Below are 17,063 nucleotides of genomic sequence, written 5' to 3'. Positions count from 1 at the left end.
CAAGTAATAAGTAGTCAACATAAAATATCAACTAAAATGAAACAACATAAAATATTAAATAATGTTACAATTCAAATTATGTAAAACAAAAAAAAATTCAATACATGTTTTCTTATTTAAGAGGCAGTTTCGAGGAAACTCCATTTGACAAACTGTTAAAATTTATTTTAATTTAAGTAAGATGATGTTACCAGAACAGGCCCTTGGAGGAAAATGTAACTGATCAGGGACATTAATCATTAAAATCTAAATATTCTTTATCCATAAAATACTATGGGAATTTAATTAATGTGTAATTTTTTTTAAATTAATATTTGTATTCTACAGTTGAAGTTTTTCTAGATTGGTAATAAATGCATTCAGAATTTAAACCAATTTTTGCTCAATAGCTCAGTTTCTGTCATGATTAAAATTGTAAGGAGTTACAACATTAGTGGCTTTATTCCATTTTAATTAAGTTATTTTTCTGTTTTTTTTAATGCCTTTAATCAAATCAGACTGAACAGTGGATAGAGCAGGAAAGTGAGTTTGAGTGGGGAACGGTATGCAAGAAAAGGCCACAGACTGGACTTGAACCTGGGCCACCGACTCATGTGTTAGCCTCACGGGGTGTGACCTGGACCAGTAGGCCATCTGTGCACCTTGACTTTATTGTTTATAGGATAATTTGACTTAATTTTACCTTTTTTTTGTCACCATTTTGACCACATTAACTCTATCTTCTCCTGAAATAAATTTGCTATAACTTCTTAATGGAATAATACACCAGACTTCTGTTAAGTATTTTATTAGACAAACAGTACACATAAAAGCAATATTCACAATAAAAAAAAACATAAAACCTACGAGATTTCAGTGAAATGGGACACTCATTCCACCTGATGATAAAAAGTGTCCAGATTCATAATCAGAGTCTGTTTGAGATTTAAATGATCAGTCGAGGTTCCAGCAGAGAGTCCCATCGCTCTGTCACCTGTGAGAGGAGAGTTAAGACTCTACTGTAACTATTACGACATGAATATCAACTGCAAGCAGTTTCTGTTAACAAGATAAAAGAATGAAATAGCAGCTTCACACTAAGTACCTTGGAGCCTCTGGACACCGCGTACTCCACTCTCTCTGAGCCATCCTCATTCTGATAAACCAGGTCGAACTTTCCAGGCTCTACAGGAGCTGGAGGAGAAAACAGTCTTTATATTCTGACGTCATAATTTGAAACAGGCTTTTTAAAGCGTGGTAAATAGTGTAATATTGGAAATGATTCCTACCATGAGAAGCACGAAGCAGCTCCAGTTCCACCTGTTTGGTTGTGGGGTCAAAGCTTACAATCTTTCCTTCCTAAAATAAACAGAAGGTTGGTTGGAGGTGGTGAATGACGTATGATTCAACAGTTCAGTCTTCATTTAACTGTTTTTTTTACAGATCTTCTCAGACACAAGAGTTAATGCCAAAAAGACTGCAGCAGAGTTGATAACTCACTTTATACTCTGACACCTCAGGTGTGTAGTTCTCTGTCAGTTCCAGCAGCTGTGAAAACAGGTTTGTATAAGCGTTAAGTTCCTTCTTTTGCAAAAAAAAATCCAAACATCTAAAAACATCAAACATTGCAGCAAATACAACTAGAAAAGCACTCAGAGAGCACAGACCTCCACCAAGAATACTGTGATTGTCATCAACACTTTAGTCCTACTTTAATGTTATACTTTCTTTCAGCAGACTGTCTGCTACAATTTGGTGTTAGTTCCAGGTTTGTATGATATTTTGTTTCCTGACAGTGTTGAAAATGATGATGACCCAGAACATATTTCATATTCTGGATCTTAGTATCCAGAATATTGCCAGAATCTGGATCGTACTTTTACATCTGTCAGAAATTATAGTGACGTTGTCTTGTATCGTTTTGGAAAGTAATCCGTCCATTTATGGTGGAGTTATATCTACATGGTGAAAACAGCCCTATCTCACAATGAAAAAGAATCCTTTAAAAAAGTCCTGGATCCAGACGGTGATCCACATCACCTCCAAAATTTAATCCCTTCTTCCTCATGCCATTTTGAACATTTTCTAAAACTTCTATCAAGATCTGTTTGTTACTTTTTGAGCTGTGTTGTTCACAGACAAAACGGACAAACTCTCCCAAAAACATAATCTCCTTGGTGGAGGTAACTAGACGAAGCTTACCTTGAAGGCAATCTTCTGCCCCACCAGTGGAGGAGCGGCCAACAGGGGCATAGAGCTGTAGTCTGGTATAGGAAGACTTTCTGCTCCATTCTACGGACAGATACAAACGTCAAAACATGACCCTTATCTATGTCTTTCATTCAGGATACTTCACCTAATCATATTGCTGTCTTCAAAGCTGCCAAATCCGGTGACAAAGTTGCAATCTAGAGAAACTCAGGAGTTGCTTATCTACGTCTATTGTATTAAAATCTTGTACTGAAGTCCAGTGAATCCCAGAATAATTTTAAAGCATTGTCTTAATGACAGGTAGCTACCAACTCACCTGCACAACGACAGAAAAGTTGGTCAGTGTGTCGGTCTCAGTGGACGGCTCCTTGAATCCGTTATAGTTATACTCAAAGCTGTTGCTGTGCCCTCTTCTTCCCCCTCTTCCTCCACCTCTTCCTCTCTCAGCGTCTGCAGTACTACCACGACCCCTGCCACGGCCTCTCCAGGGAGCCTGACTCCCTGCACCCCGTCCTAGCTGCTGAGCAGCAGGAAGAGGACGTCGGATGACAAGCTGGATCTCCTCTTCGCTGTCAGAGCTTGTATCCTGCACAGTTTTGCCACCAGGGGGCAGAGCACTAACAGCTGGTTTCTGGGCACAGTTTGTTAACGACAGAGAAGAAGAAGCCTGTCGCAACTTAACATTTTCACTTGTTGTAGGGCTTGCAGATGGGAAAAGTTTCTTTTTAGGCAGGTTTTTCACACTTTCCTCTTCATCAGAGGAGGAGTCCGATGACGTGGACGAGGGGGGATTTATTTTTTTCAGGGTGGGTTTGGTGATGGAAGGCACCTTAGAGGCAGCAGAGGGGGGTTTGGGTGCTGGTTTCCGAGGTGCTGGTTTTTTGGGAGCTTCATCCTCCTCCTCACTGTCGCTGCTGGAGTCTGAAGAGGAGGCTTTTTGTGTTTTTGCTGCCGGAGGGGGTTTCTTGGTGCTTTTGGCGGGTGGGTTGACGCTAGATGTTTTTTTCGGTGCTTTATCCTCTTCTTCACTGCTGCTAGAGTCTGAAGAAGAAGAAACTTTTTGTGTTTTCGCTGCAGGTGGGGGTTTCTTGGGACTTTTAACACTGACTGAGGTCTTTTTAGTAGATGTGACAGTGTCTACCTCTTTCCTTTTCTTCTTCTTTTTCTGCTTTTCAAGTGACTTATTATTCCCATCATCCCCATCAGCTTGCTTGGCATCTCTCTCCTGACTTTCCTCACTTCTTTTTTTCCTCTTCTTCTTCTTTTGTTTATCTTCTACTTCATCCTCCTCTGTGGGTCTCTGTCTCTTTTTGCTGCCATCTGTAAGTGGAGAGGTGCTATGCCCGTTTACCTGAGCCAAATGGTCCACCTTTACCCTGGAAAAATACAAATAAAATAGGAATAATGCATCTTAATGAATGTTTTTTTCTCAATTTGTCCAACAATAATATCAGAGTGGAGTAATTAATGTATATAGCAGAGCATAGAAAGGTATCTTAAAGTGGAAAACAGGTTATCAGAAACAGTCTAAACTATGATCAATCACAAATATCTGATTAAAACGTGACGTTCACCTGACGCTGTCGTTGTCCCGCACCACGTACACGCTCTCGGTGTGCGGCAGGTAGCAGTCCTCTATGAACAGACTGAGGATGCTCCTGCGGCCGAACTCAAACTTCTCCCTGATCACGCTCTCCAGGTCGGCCACCACGCGACACCTGTTCAGGTCCACGAGCAGCCAGCACATCCGGCAGTCCACGACGGCCGGAGGTGGGTACTCGAAGTGTAGCCGCACACGGATAAAGTTGTTACTGTGGGTAGCCATGATGTCGAAGACCACCGCGCCGAATCAAAACACACACGCAGAACTCGTGTTCTGGTTCTGCCGGCAACGACACTTCCTGTTCCGATCAGGTTTTTCAGAATAAGAGTATCACAAAATGTCCCCTCTCGAGTCGGGGAGTTGATGAAGTGTGAAGCTTGGGTTTTTTAAAACATCTCTCTTTGTTTATAATAGCAACATTTTTTCGTCAGAATTGTTGTTTTTTTCACATACAATATAAAGTGAAATTTAGCCAAAGACATAGGACGAATCCGGACTTACACTCGTTTCCGCTGTCCTGAATCAATCATAGTTTCTATGAATTTAGTGATTTTTCAAAAGAAAAAAAAACTTATATCGCATTGTAAAATCCTATATTTTGTAGGCCAAGGTAAGGTTACCTGAGATATCCCACTCTTTTCTAATACTGCCCCCTACTTGTTTGGAAGAGGATAAATTAGAAAGTCACCATATATCAACTTATTTATTAACGAAGAATAATTGATAAAAAAACAATTTTCTGTAATTTTTTTTAACCAGGGTGATTATTTTTGATATGCCCAGACTGTAATTCACATATTATCTTAACATGGAAAGTGTTTCTTGGTCAGACAAGTTTGATACCTAACATTAGTATTCTGGAAGTTAAAATGCTCAGTATGATAGCTTTGCATTATTAAAGTAGTATACATTTTTTTTTTAATCAAAGTATATATTTTAACGTTATTTGCCTATCTAGCCATTACAGCAGCTTACAGCAGCATGACATGACATGACATTTCCGCAACTTGAGTGGCTTAACTAAGATGACAATTTATTTCACTTCTGTACAGTGTACTAGTTTTAATTTGTGTTGCATTTTATCATTATTATTATTATTATTATTATTATTTAGAGCTACGACCACTGCTTCTGTTACATTTTAATTCCGTGAATTATTTTTGAAAAAGAACTCGGGTCAGCTGACCGTGGGTGTGGTCATGTGATCTGCTGCAGCTATACAGCTGAACAGAGCCGAGCTGACTCCACAAACTCTGGAACAATGGGTCGGACAGGAACGACTTGCAGCCTGTTTTATTTACTCGGCGTCATCGCCACCACAGGTAGGATACATATTCTGAATAAAATGCCTTCAGGGAGTGATATCTGTGTGGTCAAATACAATCACACATAAATGAGTTAACAAACTACAGTTTCTTGTTGTAGCATGCATCAGTTCCGCTGTCTGCAAACCGAAAGTATAGTTGTATGTTATGCTGGTTTTGATTGCCTTTTAAAAGAAAAAAATTACGATTGAGTTTCGAGAGTAACTGTACACCTTTCTGAAGTTGCTGGTGTGTTTGTTTACTCCGCAGGGCTGTCCGGTCCGCTGTCAGGTAAAGAAGCCTGGGACTATGTGGAGGTGAGAAACGGGGCCCACATGTTCTGGTGGCTGTATTATGCTGACAGCCCGTCTGCTGGCGTCATGGATCTGCCTCTCGTCATGTGGTTACAGGTAGGAACACTGCTGAGGGTATAAAACTCAGAGAGCCACAGTAAGGTGTTTGAGAGTCATTCTGATAACAAATCCTAAACACTGATTTTGTCTTAGATTGGATTCTCAAGTTTCCATACTGTACAATTTATGAAAAATACTAATACAAATTGCTGATTACTGTTTTTCACCTAAGACTCTTTATAATTATTTTACTTTCATCACAAAATTTTAATTTGATTATCTTTTCAACTCTCATATGAGGGATAATGTAGGTAGTGGGCAGATGTTTATGCTAATTAGAATCTCAACAGATGAGTAAAACTCTGAATGAGGCTGAGGGGTCTTTGTTTACTGTCTTATCTGATAGGCAGTAATGTGGTGCAAGCAACAGTTTTTTTTCAAGTTTTGGGAGTCCTGGCTTTCTAAATTTTGCAATCCTAATGGCACAAAACAATTGAATTGCAACACAGCTGTTAACAGTTGGACTTCAAACACTGGACTAAAGTGATGCAAGTTTCAGCCAAAGCAATTTGACATCAGAAAGTCAGAAATATGCAAGAAAACAACTAGGCTTGCAGTGACTCATACAGTTGGTATTTCTAATCTTGAAACTAAAAAAACACATCTTTGTTCTGTTCATAGAAGACAAGTTGAGCAGATACCAAGTGGAAGTAAAGGATTAAAAAACATGTTTGTGACTGTGTGAGTAGCAGCGGTGCTGCTTCTATTTTAACCTGCAGAAGAGGAAGTGCCTGTTGATTTTTTTTTTGTCTGCATCGTCAGCACCTCGTGCCCTTAATATGTAACCACCACATGGTTGTTTTTACATCTTTAGGGTGGACCAGGTGGATCAGGAAGTGGGTTTGGGAACTTTGAGGAGATTGGACCTTTGAACAGGAACCTGGAGCCAAGAAAAACTAGCTGGGTAAGATGAAGTTTTAAAGCATTTCACTGTTTGTTTAGTTATCAGAAAGCACCTGTCTTTACCCAAACAGTCCAAAGTATGAGAAAGTGGATTTTCTGAGATGTTAGTTGACTTCCTGTTGGTGTACTTTTGTCCTCTGCGTGTGCTGCGTGTTTAATAACTCAGTAAAAAATGAACTCTCCCCTTGGTTATCCTCAGGTCCAGGCAGCTAGTGTGTTATTTGTGGATAACCCTGTGGGTACCGGCTTCAGCTACTCAGACGGACCAGACGGGTACGCGACCAATGTGTCCATGGTGGCTTCAGACATGCTGGTGCTGCTCCAACACTTCTTTGCAGAGAAAGATGAGTTCCAGGTACACCTCAGCTGGATGCTGTTTTCTTTACTTAACTGTAAGAGTGATTTGTTTTTTATCCAACTTTAGTAACAAAGGGATTATGGCCTTAAGGATGATGGTTACATTTGGGTTCCTCCTGCTTTTTGCTCTCTATATGGACTCCAAAGTCTGGTGGAACCTGATTGATCAATACTGCTCAGATTTAAAACATAATCCAGAATACTTCTCAGACTAAAGTTCAGACCTTTGAGCACAGACTTTAGTTGTATGTTTAATCTGTGTTTAAAAATCATTTTGATGATTTTGCACTCACCATAAGATACCAGAAATCAGCTGAGACTGTTTCACTCCTCTGCAGAGCATCCCCTTCTACATCTTCTCTGAGTCGTACGGAGGAAAGATGGCCGCTGCAATCTCTCTGGAACTGACTAAAGTAAGCTGCTGGCTCAAACAGTCATACTTCTCTTTACAACATCCTCTTTGGAAAGTCCCTGCTTAAAAAAACTATATCGCATGGTGAAGGTGAAGGAAAATTTATGAAACAAACCTCAAATCAACAAGTTTATGAAGTGGTGGAAGAATTAAATTGTGGTATTAAGATTCAGGGAAGTGTGTTAGCTATTATCAGTCATCTAACAAAGAGGGAATAGAAAGTTAAGGGTCTCTTTTAGATCCATTTCTGAGGAAGTGAAAAACTTTATCTTTCCTAGTATGTGCTGAAGTCTAGCACACTAGCTGAAGTCAGCTTTCTTTACTGCTGTGACAACTTTTTGTGTCATGTTACCTTCATGCAAGCTGAGATAAGCACCATGTGAAATTACTTTATAACGTCCTTTATTTGTGTCTCTTCTCCTTTAAGGCTATTGCACGTGGGTCTGTGAAGTGTAACTTTGCTGGAGTGGCACTGGGGGACTCATGGATCTCTCCTCTGGGTTAGTATTAATCTTAAACATGGTTGACATCTCCAGTTTGGAAAGAAAAGTGTCATTCAGAGCATAAACAGAGACTGTCAGTGCCACCAAAAACTCTAATCTCCTCAGCCTCTACGTGTATTCACAGCTCACTGTAGAGAAAGTGCAGGCCGTGGAAGAACACAGTGTGTAGCACAAAGAATTAAAGTTGTGTTTGATTAGCAGAGCAGTTATTTTGACACTTTAGTGTGAACCAAAGACATTCCACTTTCAAAAAGTACCAAATCCATTCATTTCAGAAAAAGTTAATGTTTGATTTCCTGCTTGAAAAGAGTAATCCTTTGTCATGATATTTGAGGATTAAGATGCTAGTTGATTTTTTTCCCATTGGGGTAGTTCAGAAAACGTTAATCTCAGGAGATTCTGATGATTTATTTTGACTACTTAAGGTTGAATTAACAAATTATCCCATGTAGATTTCATGGCAAAATGAATGTTGTTATATTTTGTTTGAATCTCCTGGACCATACCTACAATGATAATGATAATGACTGAAGAAATGTCCCATCTTTAGATGGATGTATCTCTAAAACAACTCACCTAAACCTTTCTTTCTTCCACAGACTCTGTGATGACCTGGGGACCGTACCTTTACACCACTGTGAGTGATAAACAACGAGACAGACACTCTGCAAGAAGATCAACCGCTAAGGAAAAAAGTTTAACAAGACTGTTTCTGCATCTCTGTTTAGTCCTTACTGGATGATTTCGGCCTAGCAGACGTCAGCAGTGCGGCTGATGCTGTGAAGCGAGCAGTGGAGCAGGAGCAGTTTGAGAAAGCTACAGAGCTGTGGTCAGTGGCTGAGACGGTGGTGGAGCAGGTGGGTCGGACAGGAACTTTAGCCCTATAAGCACTTCACTGTTATGTAATCTCATTGTTTTCTTCAAAAAATAATCTTGTATCCATGAAATGTGGCATAAGTTATTTTGTAGACAATGAAATAGGACCCAGGATGGAGCCCTGTGGGACACCCATCTGTTTATTTAAAAACAAAAGAGATAAACTATCACCTTGCCTTTGACTATCACATAGTTTTTGATGTACCCCTATCAGTGCAGACCAGTTTTTATGAGGTATTAAATGGTTTCATGTGGTCTTGCTGTATTTTAAATGCCAGAACACAAATGGAGTCAACTTCTACAACATCCTGACCCAGGAGCCAGATGAGAAAGTTGTCGCTTCAGCAGGAGAAGATTACATCTGTAAGTTCCTGCTTTGTTATTTGGCAAACAAGATCCAAACTGTTTTTTACTTTGATCTCTGATCTTTGTCACCTCTCCATCAGCTCTGCAGGCACGTCGCCATATTCGACCCCTCCACAGCCAATCACTGAGCGAGCTGATGAATGGACCAATCAGGAAGAAACTGGGCATCATTCCCCAGAATGTCACCTGGGGAGGTAAGTGAGGGTTTCTGTTGTACATAGATCAACACTTCCCACTGTTAAATCCCATTTCTCTGCCTGTGGTCATGATGTGTTCAGGTCAGGCAGAAGAAGTCTTCACCAAAATGGCAGGAGACTTCATGAAGCCAGTGGTGGACATCGTCGATCAGCTGCTTGATGCTGGCGTCAATGTTACTGTCTACAACGGCCAGCTGGATCTCATCGTGGACACCATGGGTAACCATCAGAGTATTGTTTCACAGTGATCATCGCCACTACATGTGAAAAAAAAAAAGAAATCATAAATGTTGATATTTCTTGCTCAGGTCAGGAGCTGTGGGTGAAGAAGCTGAAGTGGGAGGGGCTACCTGGTTTTAATAAGATGAGGTGGACCCCCCTGGATGACCCAGCCTCTCCTGGTATTACTGGAGCTTTCTTCAAGACTCATAAAAACTTTTCCTTCTATTGGATCCTCAAAGCTGGTCACATGGTAAGACACTCAAAAAAAGAAAATATAAATCTTTTCTTAAAGTTGTTTTGAAAAGCCACTGCTTCTTCCAGCTTCTTTTTTGGACTCATGAAATTCTTTATTTATTGGTTGCACGGAATTATGGTATAGTATTCTATGGTGGCCTTGAAGGGCAATGGGAATAAATATTCAAAAGCACAAAATTAATTTCAGAAGCACCAATACATTTCACAAACCACAAATATATTTCAAAAAAGAAAAATACATTTAACAGAATGCAGATAAAAAGTAACCAATCACAAAATAAATTTCAAAGATCACAAAATAAATTTGACCCCTCCCAAATTAAATTTCACTGATCACAAAAAAATCTTACCCATCGTAACCCCATGAAGTTAATTTTGTGAACAGTGAAATTTATTTTGTGATTGGTGAAATTAAATTTGTGATCGGTGAAATTTATTTTGTGATCCGTGATTCTTATTTGCATTTTGTGAAATGCATTTGTCATTTTTGAAATAAATTTTTGTTTTATGAAACTAATTTATGTTCTGTATAATGCATGTCTTTTTTTAAAACATATTCGTGGTTTGTGAAATGTATCAGTGCTTCTGAAATTTATTTTGAGCTGTTGAAATATTTATTCCCATTGCCCTTCAGGGCCACCATAGTATACCCTGAAATTGATTTATTTTTGTTTTATGTTTTAGTTTGTTTTCTGAAATAAATAGGTAAATATATGAAGGACCAAAACTATTGCTCCCCAAACAAATTTGTTTTTGTCACTGAGTGTGGTGATCCAGTGTTGCCTGGATAATGTTAAGGGATGACACTTTTTATACTGAGTCTATGGGCTCATTCTCTTTACATAAAGCATACATACGCACTAGTTTCTAGAACATTTGACAATTCAGGATTGAAAAACACAGCAAGGGTTAAAGTAATTTAGTATTTTTCTCCCTTCAGATCCCCTCTGATCAGGGACCCATGGCCTTACAGATGCTGAAGATGATCATCCAACAGGCCTGAACTCCTCAATACTGACGCCAGCTGGAATGGCTCTGACAATCACAACGATCACTAGATTTTCTTTTTATATTTCACTTTGTGCTAAACCAAATTTAAACCACAGTTTACTATGATTTCAGAACTGACCTGTGTAAATTAAAGCCACAATAAAGACTTTTCTTTTGTAAATACTGGGATGGATTCTTCTCTGAAGCAGTATCAGGTCTGTGTTATCAAGGGGACGAGAGTCACTTTAAGCTGAAAAACATTGAAGAAAACAGTTTTTACCTGTTGTCATTACTTCTGCAGTTAAAAACACAATTTTACCAATAGTCTGATTTTAGTTATCTGTTATGAGAGGCACATTTTTTATTGTAGTCTATCTCATTTGATCACAAGGTCCAGAGACGGACTTTGAGCTTTAGTTTTATTTGTGCCCGCATAAAAATTCACCCTCAGCACATTTTCTCCTGGTTGTATTTGACATGAAAAAGAACCAGTTATTTTTAATAAAAAACAATTTTTGTACATATTTTCAAACAATTCAACTCAACAAAGTAAAAAAAGTGGATTTTTTTTGTATTTTTATTTTATTAACCATTGTTCACCCAGTTTGACAGTTTTCCTGAAATGTGTCATAGCCAGAGAAATTAACTCTCCAAAATCACATGTTATAGTTTCACATTTCAATAAAAAAAGTCAGGTAGAGTTTGAGAATTATCCTTTTGTTATACAGCTTGAGCCTTGCATTAATAAAAAATATAGATGTTTAAATAGTAGCTTATCAACATTTTGAGAGGCATTCTGGTTTTTTGATTCCATGACATTTGACTTTGTCTCATGTTCCTGTAGCTTACAGACTATATTTCACATACACTTAATATTTATTTGAATATAAAAAGTAAACAAACATAAAAACATGCATATTTGGTGAAGTGCATCTTAAGTTTGATTGACTATACGATCATAAATCAACCTCTGCACTTGAAATACATTTGCACAGCGATGAAGGTTTGGAGTAAAATGTCAAAAAGAGTTTAAAGAAAGGTCCAAATCTAGTTTCTTGTCATATGAGTTGTTTTAAATTTTAGTGCAACAGAAAAGTGCAACAGAATTTGAAAAAAAACCTGATCTAAACAGGTTCAATTTATCTTAGACAGTGCAACTCAGCCATGGAATCACTGTTAGGATTTTCAAAGCAGCTACATTATTAGCATTTATAAATGTCTCCAACTACAGTTAATACACCCTCTGATATGAACCTCATTTTGTGGTTTTATTAACTTTTTATAAAATGATTCATCCCTTCCATTTGAGCGATGATTGTAGCACCGTTTACCAAAGAAGCAGCCTGATGAAAGTTAGTTTTAATTTTATGTGGAGTCCTCTGTGTAGCTGAGGCTTCTCCTCCCCCAGTGGCTCTCTGGGACGGAGAAACCCTCCCTGACCACTGGCTCCATCACCAGCTCTATCAGGCTGGGCGGCTCCGGCACCACCAGCTCTGTCACTCTGTAAAGGTTGGAGAACGCCCGTCCCACCAGGACCAGCTGACCCGGGGGGATCCTGGGGTCAGGTCCTCTCAATCGTCTCCAGTAAACCCTGAAGTGTCGTACTCGGTGGGTCGGGTAATCCCAGCGCAGAGTGGCGTTGAGGATGAGACTGGGAGAGGTGAAATCAGCACCAGCACCACGAAACCAAACCACGTCGTAAATGCACAAACCCTGAACCAGTTCTTGTGGAACCTGCAGACTAGAAGCGTCCAATATCTGGGACAGTTTGGGAGGAAGAGATGAGGGTGTCAGCGAGAGAAAAATGTTCGAAGAACACAGGTTAAGCCATCCCATCCAACACGTCGGTCTCACCATGATCTGTCCCAGCCTGCAGCCGAAGTGTGTGTCCTCAGGATCTCCATCCCGCTGGATGCTCAGACAAACCTCCCTGAGAGCACAGCCACGGAGCTCCAGCTGTGAACACCTGAACAAAGAGACCAGACAGGAAGCTTCACAGTGGAAACCTTAGAGCAACTGTTACTTATTGTAGCTGTTAGTATGTCTTTACCTGACAGTCCAACCTGAGGGAATAAAGTTCCCACACAGCTGAGAGAACTGTTTGACGAGATGGTGTCCTTCATCCAGATGCTCAGGAGACACGCTGCTGACTGTGGAAACATATAAACAGAAGAGGAATACTTCTTAACACAATATCATCATTTTTGCCAAAATTCTTAGAAATATCTGCACAAAAAAAACTCTGCTCCACAAATGTGCGTATTCGTAGATCAAGTAGTATCAACTCACGTCGAACATCTTGCACGTCCATATGTGTGCACAGACTAGCATCTGTGGTCTTCAGCTCCAGGCTCACTGAGATCCCTGCAGACGGTTTGTAGATAACGATCACCAGAGTTTTTGCAGCGAGAGGAACATGGAGGGAAAAGATCCTAAGAGATCAGAACCAGAATCAGAATCCAGTTTTAAATACATTTTTAAGTACACTTGCACATACAAAGAATTTTACTTGTTGTGTTGGTGCAACAATAAGGAAGAAAATAACAGAATTACTAGCTGTACATTCTGTAAAATAGAATAAAGATTAAGTTAAAATATAGAATATACAAACATAAAAAATATTTAATAATAATAATAATAATAATAATAATAATAATAATAATAATAATAATAATAATGACAAAACAGAGGATACAAGGTGCAATGTGGAGCTGTGTGGAGCTGGAGCTAGAGTTTCAGAGTAAGATCAGATCATTTTGTTCGGGCACATTGTTCAAGAAGAGTTACACAAACAAACACACACTTGGCACAAACTGGAGAGGTGTGTGAGGCGGGGATGAGTCCATCCAGCAGCAACGAGCTGCCTCCGTTCCAGGCGTCCTCCTGGCAGCCGCGGCTCCTCAGCCAGGCTCCACCCTCCAGCTCTGTGTGGTAGTAAAGAGGCTGGATCTCCTGAGCGCTTAGGTTGAACCAGCTCTTCTCTGACTCACGCTGCAACCACACAGAACAAAAATGACCAAAACTGTTTCATTGGTGAGCAATGGTCAACTATTGTAATCAATGGACAGACTTCAAACAATCATCATGGTCCAACAGTAACAGATTAGGGATATCCCGATCCAGTAGAATGATTGTATCGGCACCCAATATTGCTATTTTGGGGGATTCAATAGCATCGGAATTCAAGTGATCGGGACCGATCCAGTTTTCACGTGTTTTCAGCACCATCATGCTTTATGACTGCAGTAAATAAAACCACGTTGCAAACATGTCCGCTGTGTGGGACTACTTCTCTTTGGAAAGCAATGATAGTAAAACAGCATCTCGCAACATTTGTAAAGCGAGTGTTCCTCAATGGGATACCAGCAGGGCTCACTTTAATACAACAAATAGGATTAATCATTTATAACAGAATCACCTCACAGAGTACAGGGATTCATCAGAGAAAGGGATCGGTATCAGATTAGTACTGAAAAAACATATCATAGAAAAATCTGTATAGGGAGTTGGGACATCCCTATAAATGACTGCACCTGAAATAAATTTAGCCTAATACCTGTCCTCTCCAGTACAGAGCCTTCCCAAAGCCCTGACAGAAGGAGGAGATGAAAGGTAGAGACAAAGACGGCCGATGGACGTAGAGGTAGTCTGACAGAAGAGCCCAGAACCTACAGAAATTAAACAGCTCTTCAAAAACCACATTCACGTCCACCAACTTACACTCACTGAGATTTAGATCACGATGGGCTGCAGCGACTTGTGTCTACAAGTAAAAAAATATCAATGTTTCTTTGATCTTACTTGTCCTGATTTTTGGGAAATTCGCTCTTATCCTCATGGGTCTCATACACCCAACCCGGAGCAAAGATGGCCACAGAGAAGTTGTGCTTTCGGATCAATTCCAGCGCCTGCAGAAACACGATAGTACATAACGTTAGTGATTTTGTAACCCGCAGTCAGCTGTCTTTAATATAAGTGTATGAGGGTGTTCTTTTCTTGCCTTATTTGTTTCAAACTTCCCTCCCACCACGTCACCTCGAGCGAACACATCCACTCCAATATAAACGTCAGCCTGGCGACCTTTGACCCCTGTGTAGTCACTCATCCACTCCAGGTTCTGCTCAGTCCAGTTGTAGTTGGTGAAGAAACCGTCACAGGCATCAAAAAACATCCTAAAACAGCAAGAAAAGACGATAAATTAAGTGTCTTTATAAACAAACTTTGGTTAGATCACACTCTAACATGCATCATCTGTTTCATACAGACATGTTAGTTTGCTCTGAGCTCTAAAAAATGTCTCCACCTGTTGGTCTGGTTGAGTTCATTCTGCCACTGCAAACTTCCTGTTTCCACCACACTGTCGTACCACAGGACCAGACCTCCTGACACTCGCAGGTGCATCTGATCCGTCAGGTAGCGCAGGAACAAAGGTGTGTTCTTCACCGCAACCTCCTGAAGATACAAGACAGTGCACCTTTTTCAATGCACAAGACTTTTTGAAAGGAAGCTGCAGGTATCTCTTGAGTCTAACTCACACTGAGGGTGTTCTCGATGTTGATGAGCCAGCCGTCGAAGCCGTAACAGTGGCTGATCTGGACCAGTTTATCTGCCACGGCCCGGTATGACTCCTCATCCTTCAGAAAGGACTCGCACATTGTCTTTCCGTCTGTCCACTCCGTGATGAATGTCCCTGAAAACAGAAATACAAACATGACAAGACACACATTATACCAGGAGAAGACAGGCCTAAAGCCGTGCCTCCAAAAAATCTTCAAACCCAAATTTCCCTCACCAATCATAAGGACTCCGTGTTTATGGGCAGCGTTGGTCCAGACAGCAGGGGGGATAGTCACCATGATGTGTGAGAAGTAGTTGAAAATATCGATGTATTGCCAGTGATAGAAGGCATAAGGAGTCTCTGAATGTGTGCCCTGCACAAATCTTTAAGACGGGAGAAAAGGGGATTCATAAAATAGCAGAGAGGAGCAGCAATCTGCAGGGAAAATAGATTTTGATCACTCAAATCACACATTTTGCATCATAAGATACAATGTGATGGGACACAGTATGATGGGTTAGGATACATTGACTTCTTCATTTACAAGGGAGTCCAAAAACACTCAAGCAGTTTTTATCCATCTATCCAAAAGTGTCCACACCTGTCATCCAGATAACCTCCCATCATGTCATGTGACACCAAAGTACGGCGTGGAGAAGCAGCCAGAGGAGGCTCCCGAGGAGCCAGCGGGACCACCGCTATGTTAAAGAGGTTTGCGTCACTCCTCCTCCACGACAGCAGCTCATCCAAAGAGGTGAGACCACAGCTGATCGGTTCTGTGGTGTCGATGTCGTAATGTTTGGCTGAGAGAAACAGAGAGATGGGTGAAATTCTATCACTCTGAGAAGTCTTTAAGGCATCAGATGAAGCTCAGGTGGACTCAGACTCACCTGAAAGAGGATTCGGGACGTACTTAATGACTTCATGGACGCTGCTTGAATCCACTGGTTGATCCAAACAGGACTCCAGTCTGAGGAGAGAACAAAATGGTCAGCTCAGACTCTGACTCATGAAATAAACCCCTCCTAAAATTGTCCTTACTCTAAATAACAGGTGCCATCATGCAGCTTTTACCCCTACTGTGGCATCTGCTTCTGATAACTACTTTGTAAAACTTATCCTCATATACCTGAAACCCCATCAGACCTGCTGAGCATTAGAATGAAGAAACATCTAAACTGTAACACCCCACTCATAACACCTGCATTCACACTGCACCTTTAAAAACAGGGTTTACAACGTGTTGAACAGGCAGAGCGAGGCAGAATACTTTGAATGCTATGACACAAATGAAACTCAGATAGGTGAGGTCAATGAGAGCATTAAGTTACCTGCTGACGTCACTTTTCTCCCTCTTCGCGCGGACACTCTCGCTCTCCTCCCGTTTCCTCCGCAGAGGAAGTTTATTCACATCTTCGTTCATTGCCATTGCAATAAGTTTATCTGAGGAGGCACTGAGGGAACAAAATGTATGAAGAACAAGGAAACAGAAAGTCCTCTCAACCGGCAACGACGGCAAAAACACTTCCGACCCAAGTCTTTCAGAATAAAAGCGTCATTTTTATTCTTAGACGTAAACACTCTGCTGAAAGTAGTAAAAGTTGTAACTTTACAAGTCAAATACTGAAGCAGCGAAGCTTTTGTTATTCAAAAATAACATTAAGTCCCTAAAATGAACTGAAAGTACTACAGTACTTGTGTTGTACTTTTTTTGGCCCAGGATGGGATTTTTTGTTCTGTTGTGCATTGAGAAAAAAAGACGATTAAAGTTGTAATTCTGACTCTGTTTAATAATTAAACGTGCAGGCTGTGTTTGGTTTGAGAGGAATTCCCGCAGTTTATTGTCCACTGAAGGTGGACTGAGGCCAGCTGGACAAAGGAACCAATCTCTTGTTGTTATGCGGTACCAGACAC

General features: G+C 40.4%; 3 protein-coding genes across 3 annotated transcripts; 1 reads left to right on the top strand and 2 right to left on the bottom strand.

Annotated features, from left to right (window-relative positions):
• Positions 1–817: 817 nt before the first annotated feature.
• coil (coilin p80) lies at positions 818–4,099 on the bottom strand. The gene is made up of 7 exons (XM_074696689.1): positions 3,765–4,099; positions 2,507–3,566; positions 2,182–2,271; positions 1,480–1,527; positions 1,269–1,338; positions 1,085–1,173; positions 818–973 (listed from the first exon to the last, which is right to left on the bottom strand). The coding sequence occupies exons 1-7, from the start codon at positions 4,013–4,015 to the stop codon at positions 926–928; spliced, it is 1,656 nt and encodes a 551-aa protein (XP_074552790.1). The 5' UTR covers positions 4,016–4,099; the 3' UTR covers positions 818–925.
• Positions 4,100–4,970: 871 nt separating this feature from the next.
• On the top strand, positions 4,971–10,701 carry scpep1 (serine carboxypeptidase 1). Its single transcript, XM_074697286.1, has 13 exons — positions 4,971–5,115; positions 5,368–5,507; positions 6,325–6,414; positions 6,613–6,768; positions 7,109–7,183; positions 7,610–7,682; positions 8,285–8,322; positions 8,414–8,542; positions 8,840–8,924; positions 9,008–9,121; positions 9,206–9,343; positions 9,433–9,596; positions 10,542–10,701. The coding sequence occupies exons 1-13, from the start codon at positions 5,055–5,057 to the stop codon at positions 10,602–10,604; spliced, it is 1,326 nt and encodes a 441-aa protein (XP_074553387.1). The 5' UTR covers positions 4,971–5,054; the 3' UTR covers positions 10,605–10,701.
• A 415-nt stretch (positions 10,702–11,116) lies between these two features.
• Positions 11,117–16,698, bottom strand: engase (endo-beta-N-acetylglucosaminidase). The gene is given in 14 exon segments (XM_074697285.1): positions 11,117–12,349; positions 12,446–12,557; positions 12,642–12,741; positions 12,881–13,023; positions 13,395–13,582; positions 14,148–14,259; positions 14,393–14,507; positions 14,510–14,763; positions 14,895–15,043; positions 15,127–15,281; positions 15,384–15,532; positions 15,751–15,952; positions 16,040–16,119; positions 16,481–16,698. Coding segments are annotated over 14 exon segments (2,250 nt in total). The 5' UTR covers positions 16,579–16,698; the 3' UTR covers positions 11,117–11,956.
• Between the last annotated feature and the right edge of the window lie 365 nt (positions 16,699–17,063).

The sequence above is a fragment of the Halichoeres trimaculatus genome, unplaced genomic scaffold, assembly GCF_033239565.1.
Source record: "Halichoeres trimaculatus isolate MK-OKI-2021-1 unplaced genomic scaffold, fHalTri1.1 fHalTri1_scaffold_20, whole genome shotgun sequence".
Lineage (NCBI taxonomy): Eukaryota > Metazoa > Chordata > Actinopteri > Labriformes > Labridae > Halichoeres > Halichoeres trimaculatus.
The sequence above is the reverse complement of the archived record's forward strand: the minus strand, read 5'-3'. Positions and strand labels throughout refer to the sequence as shown.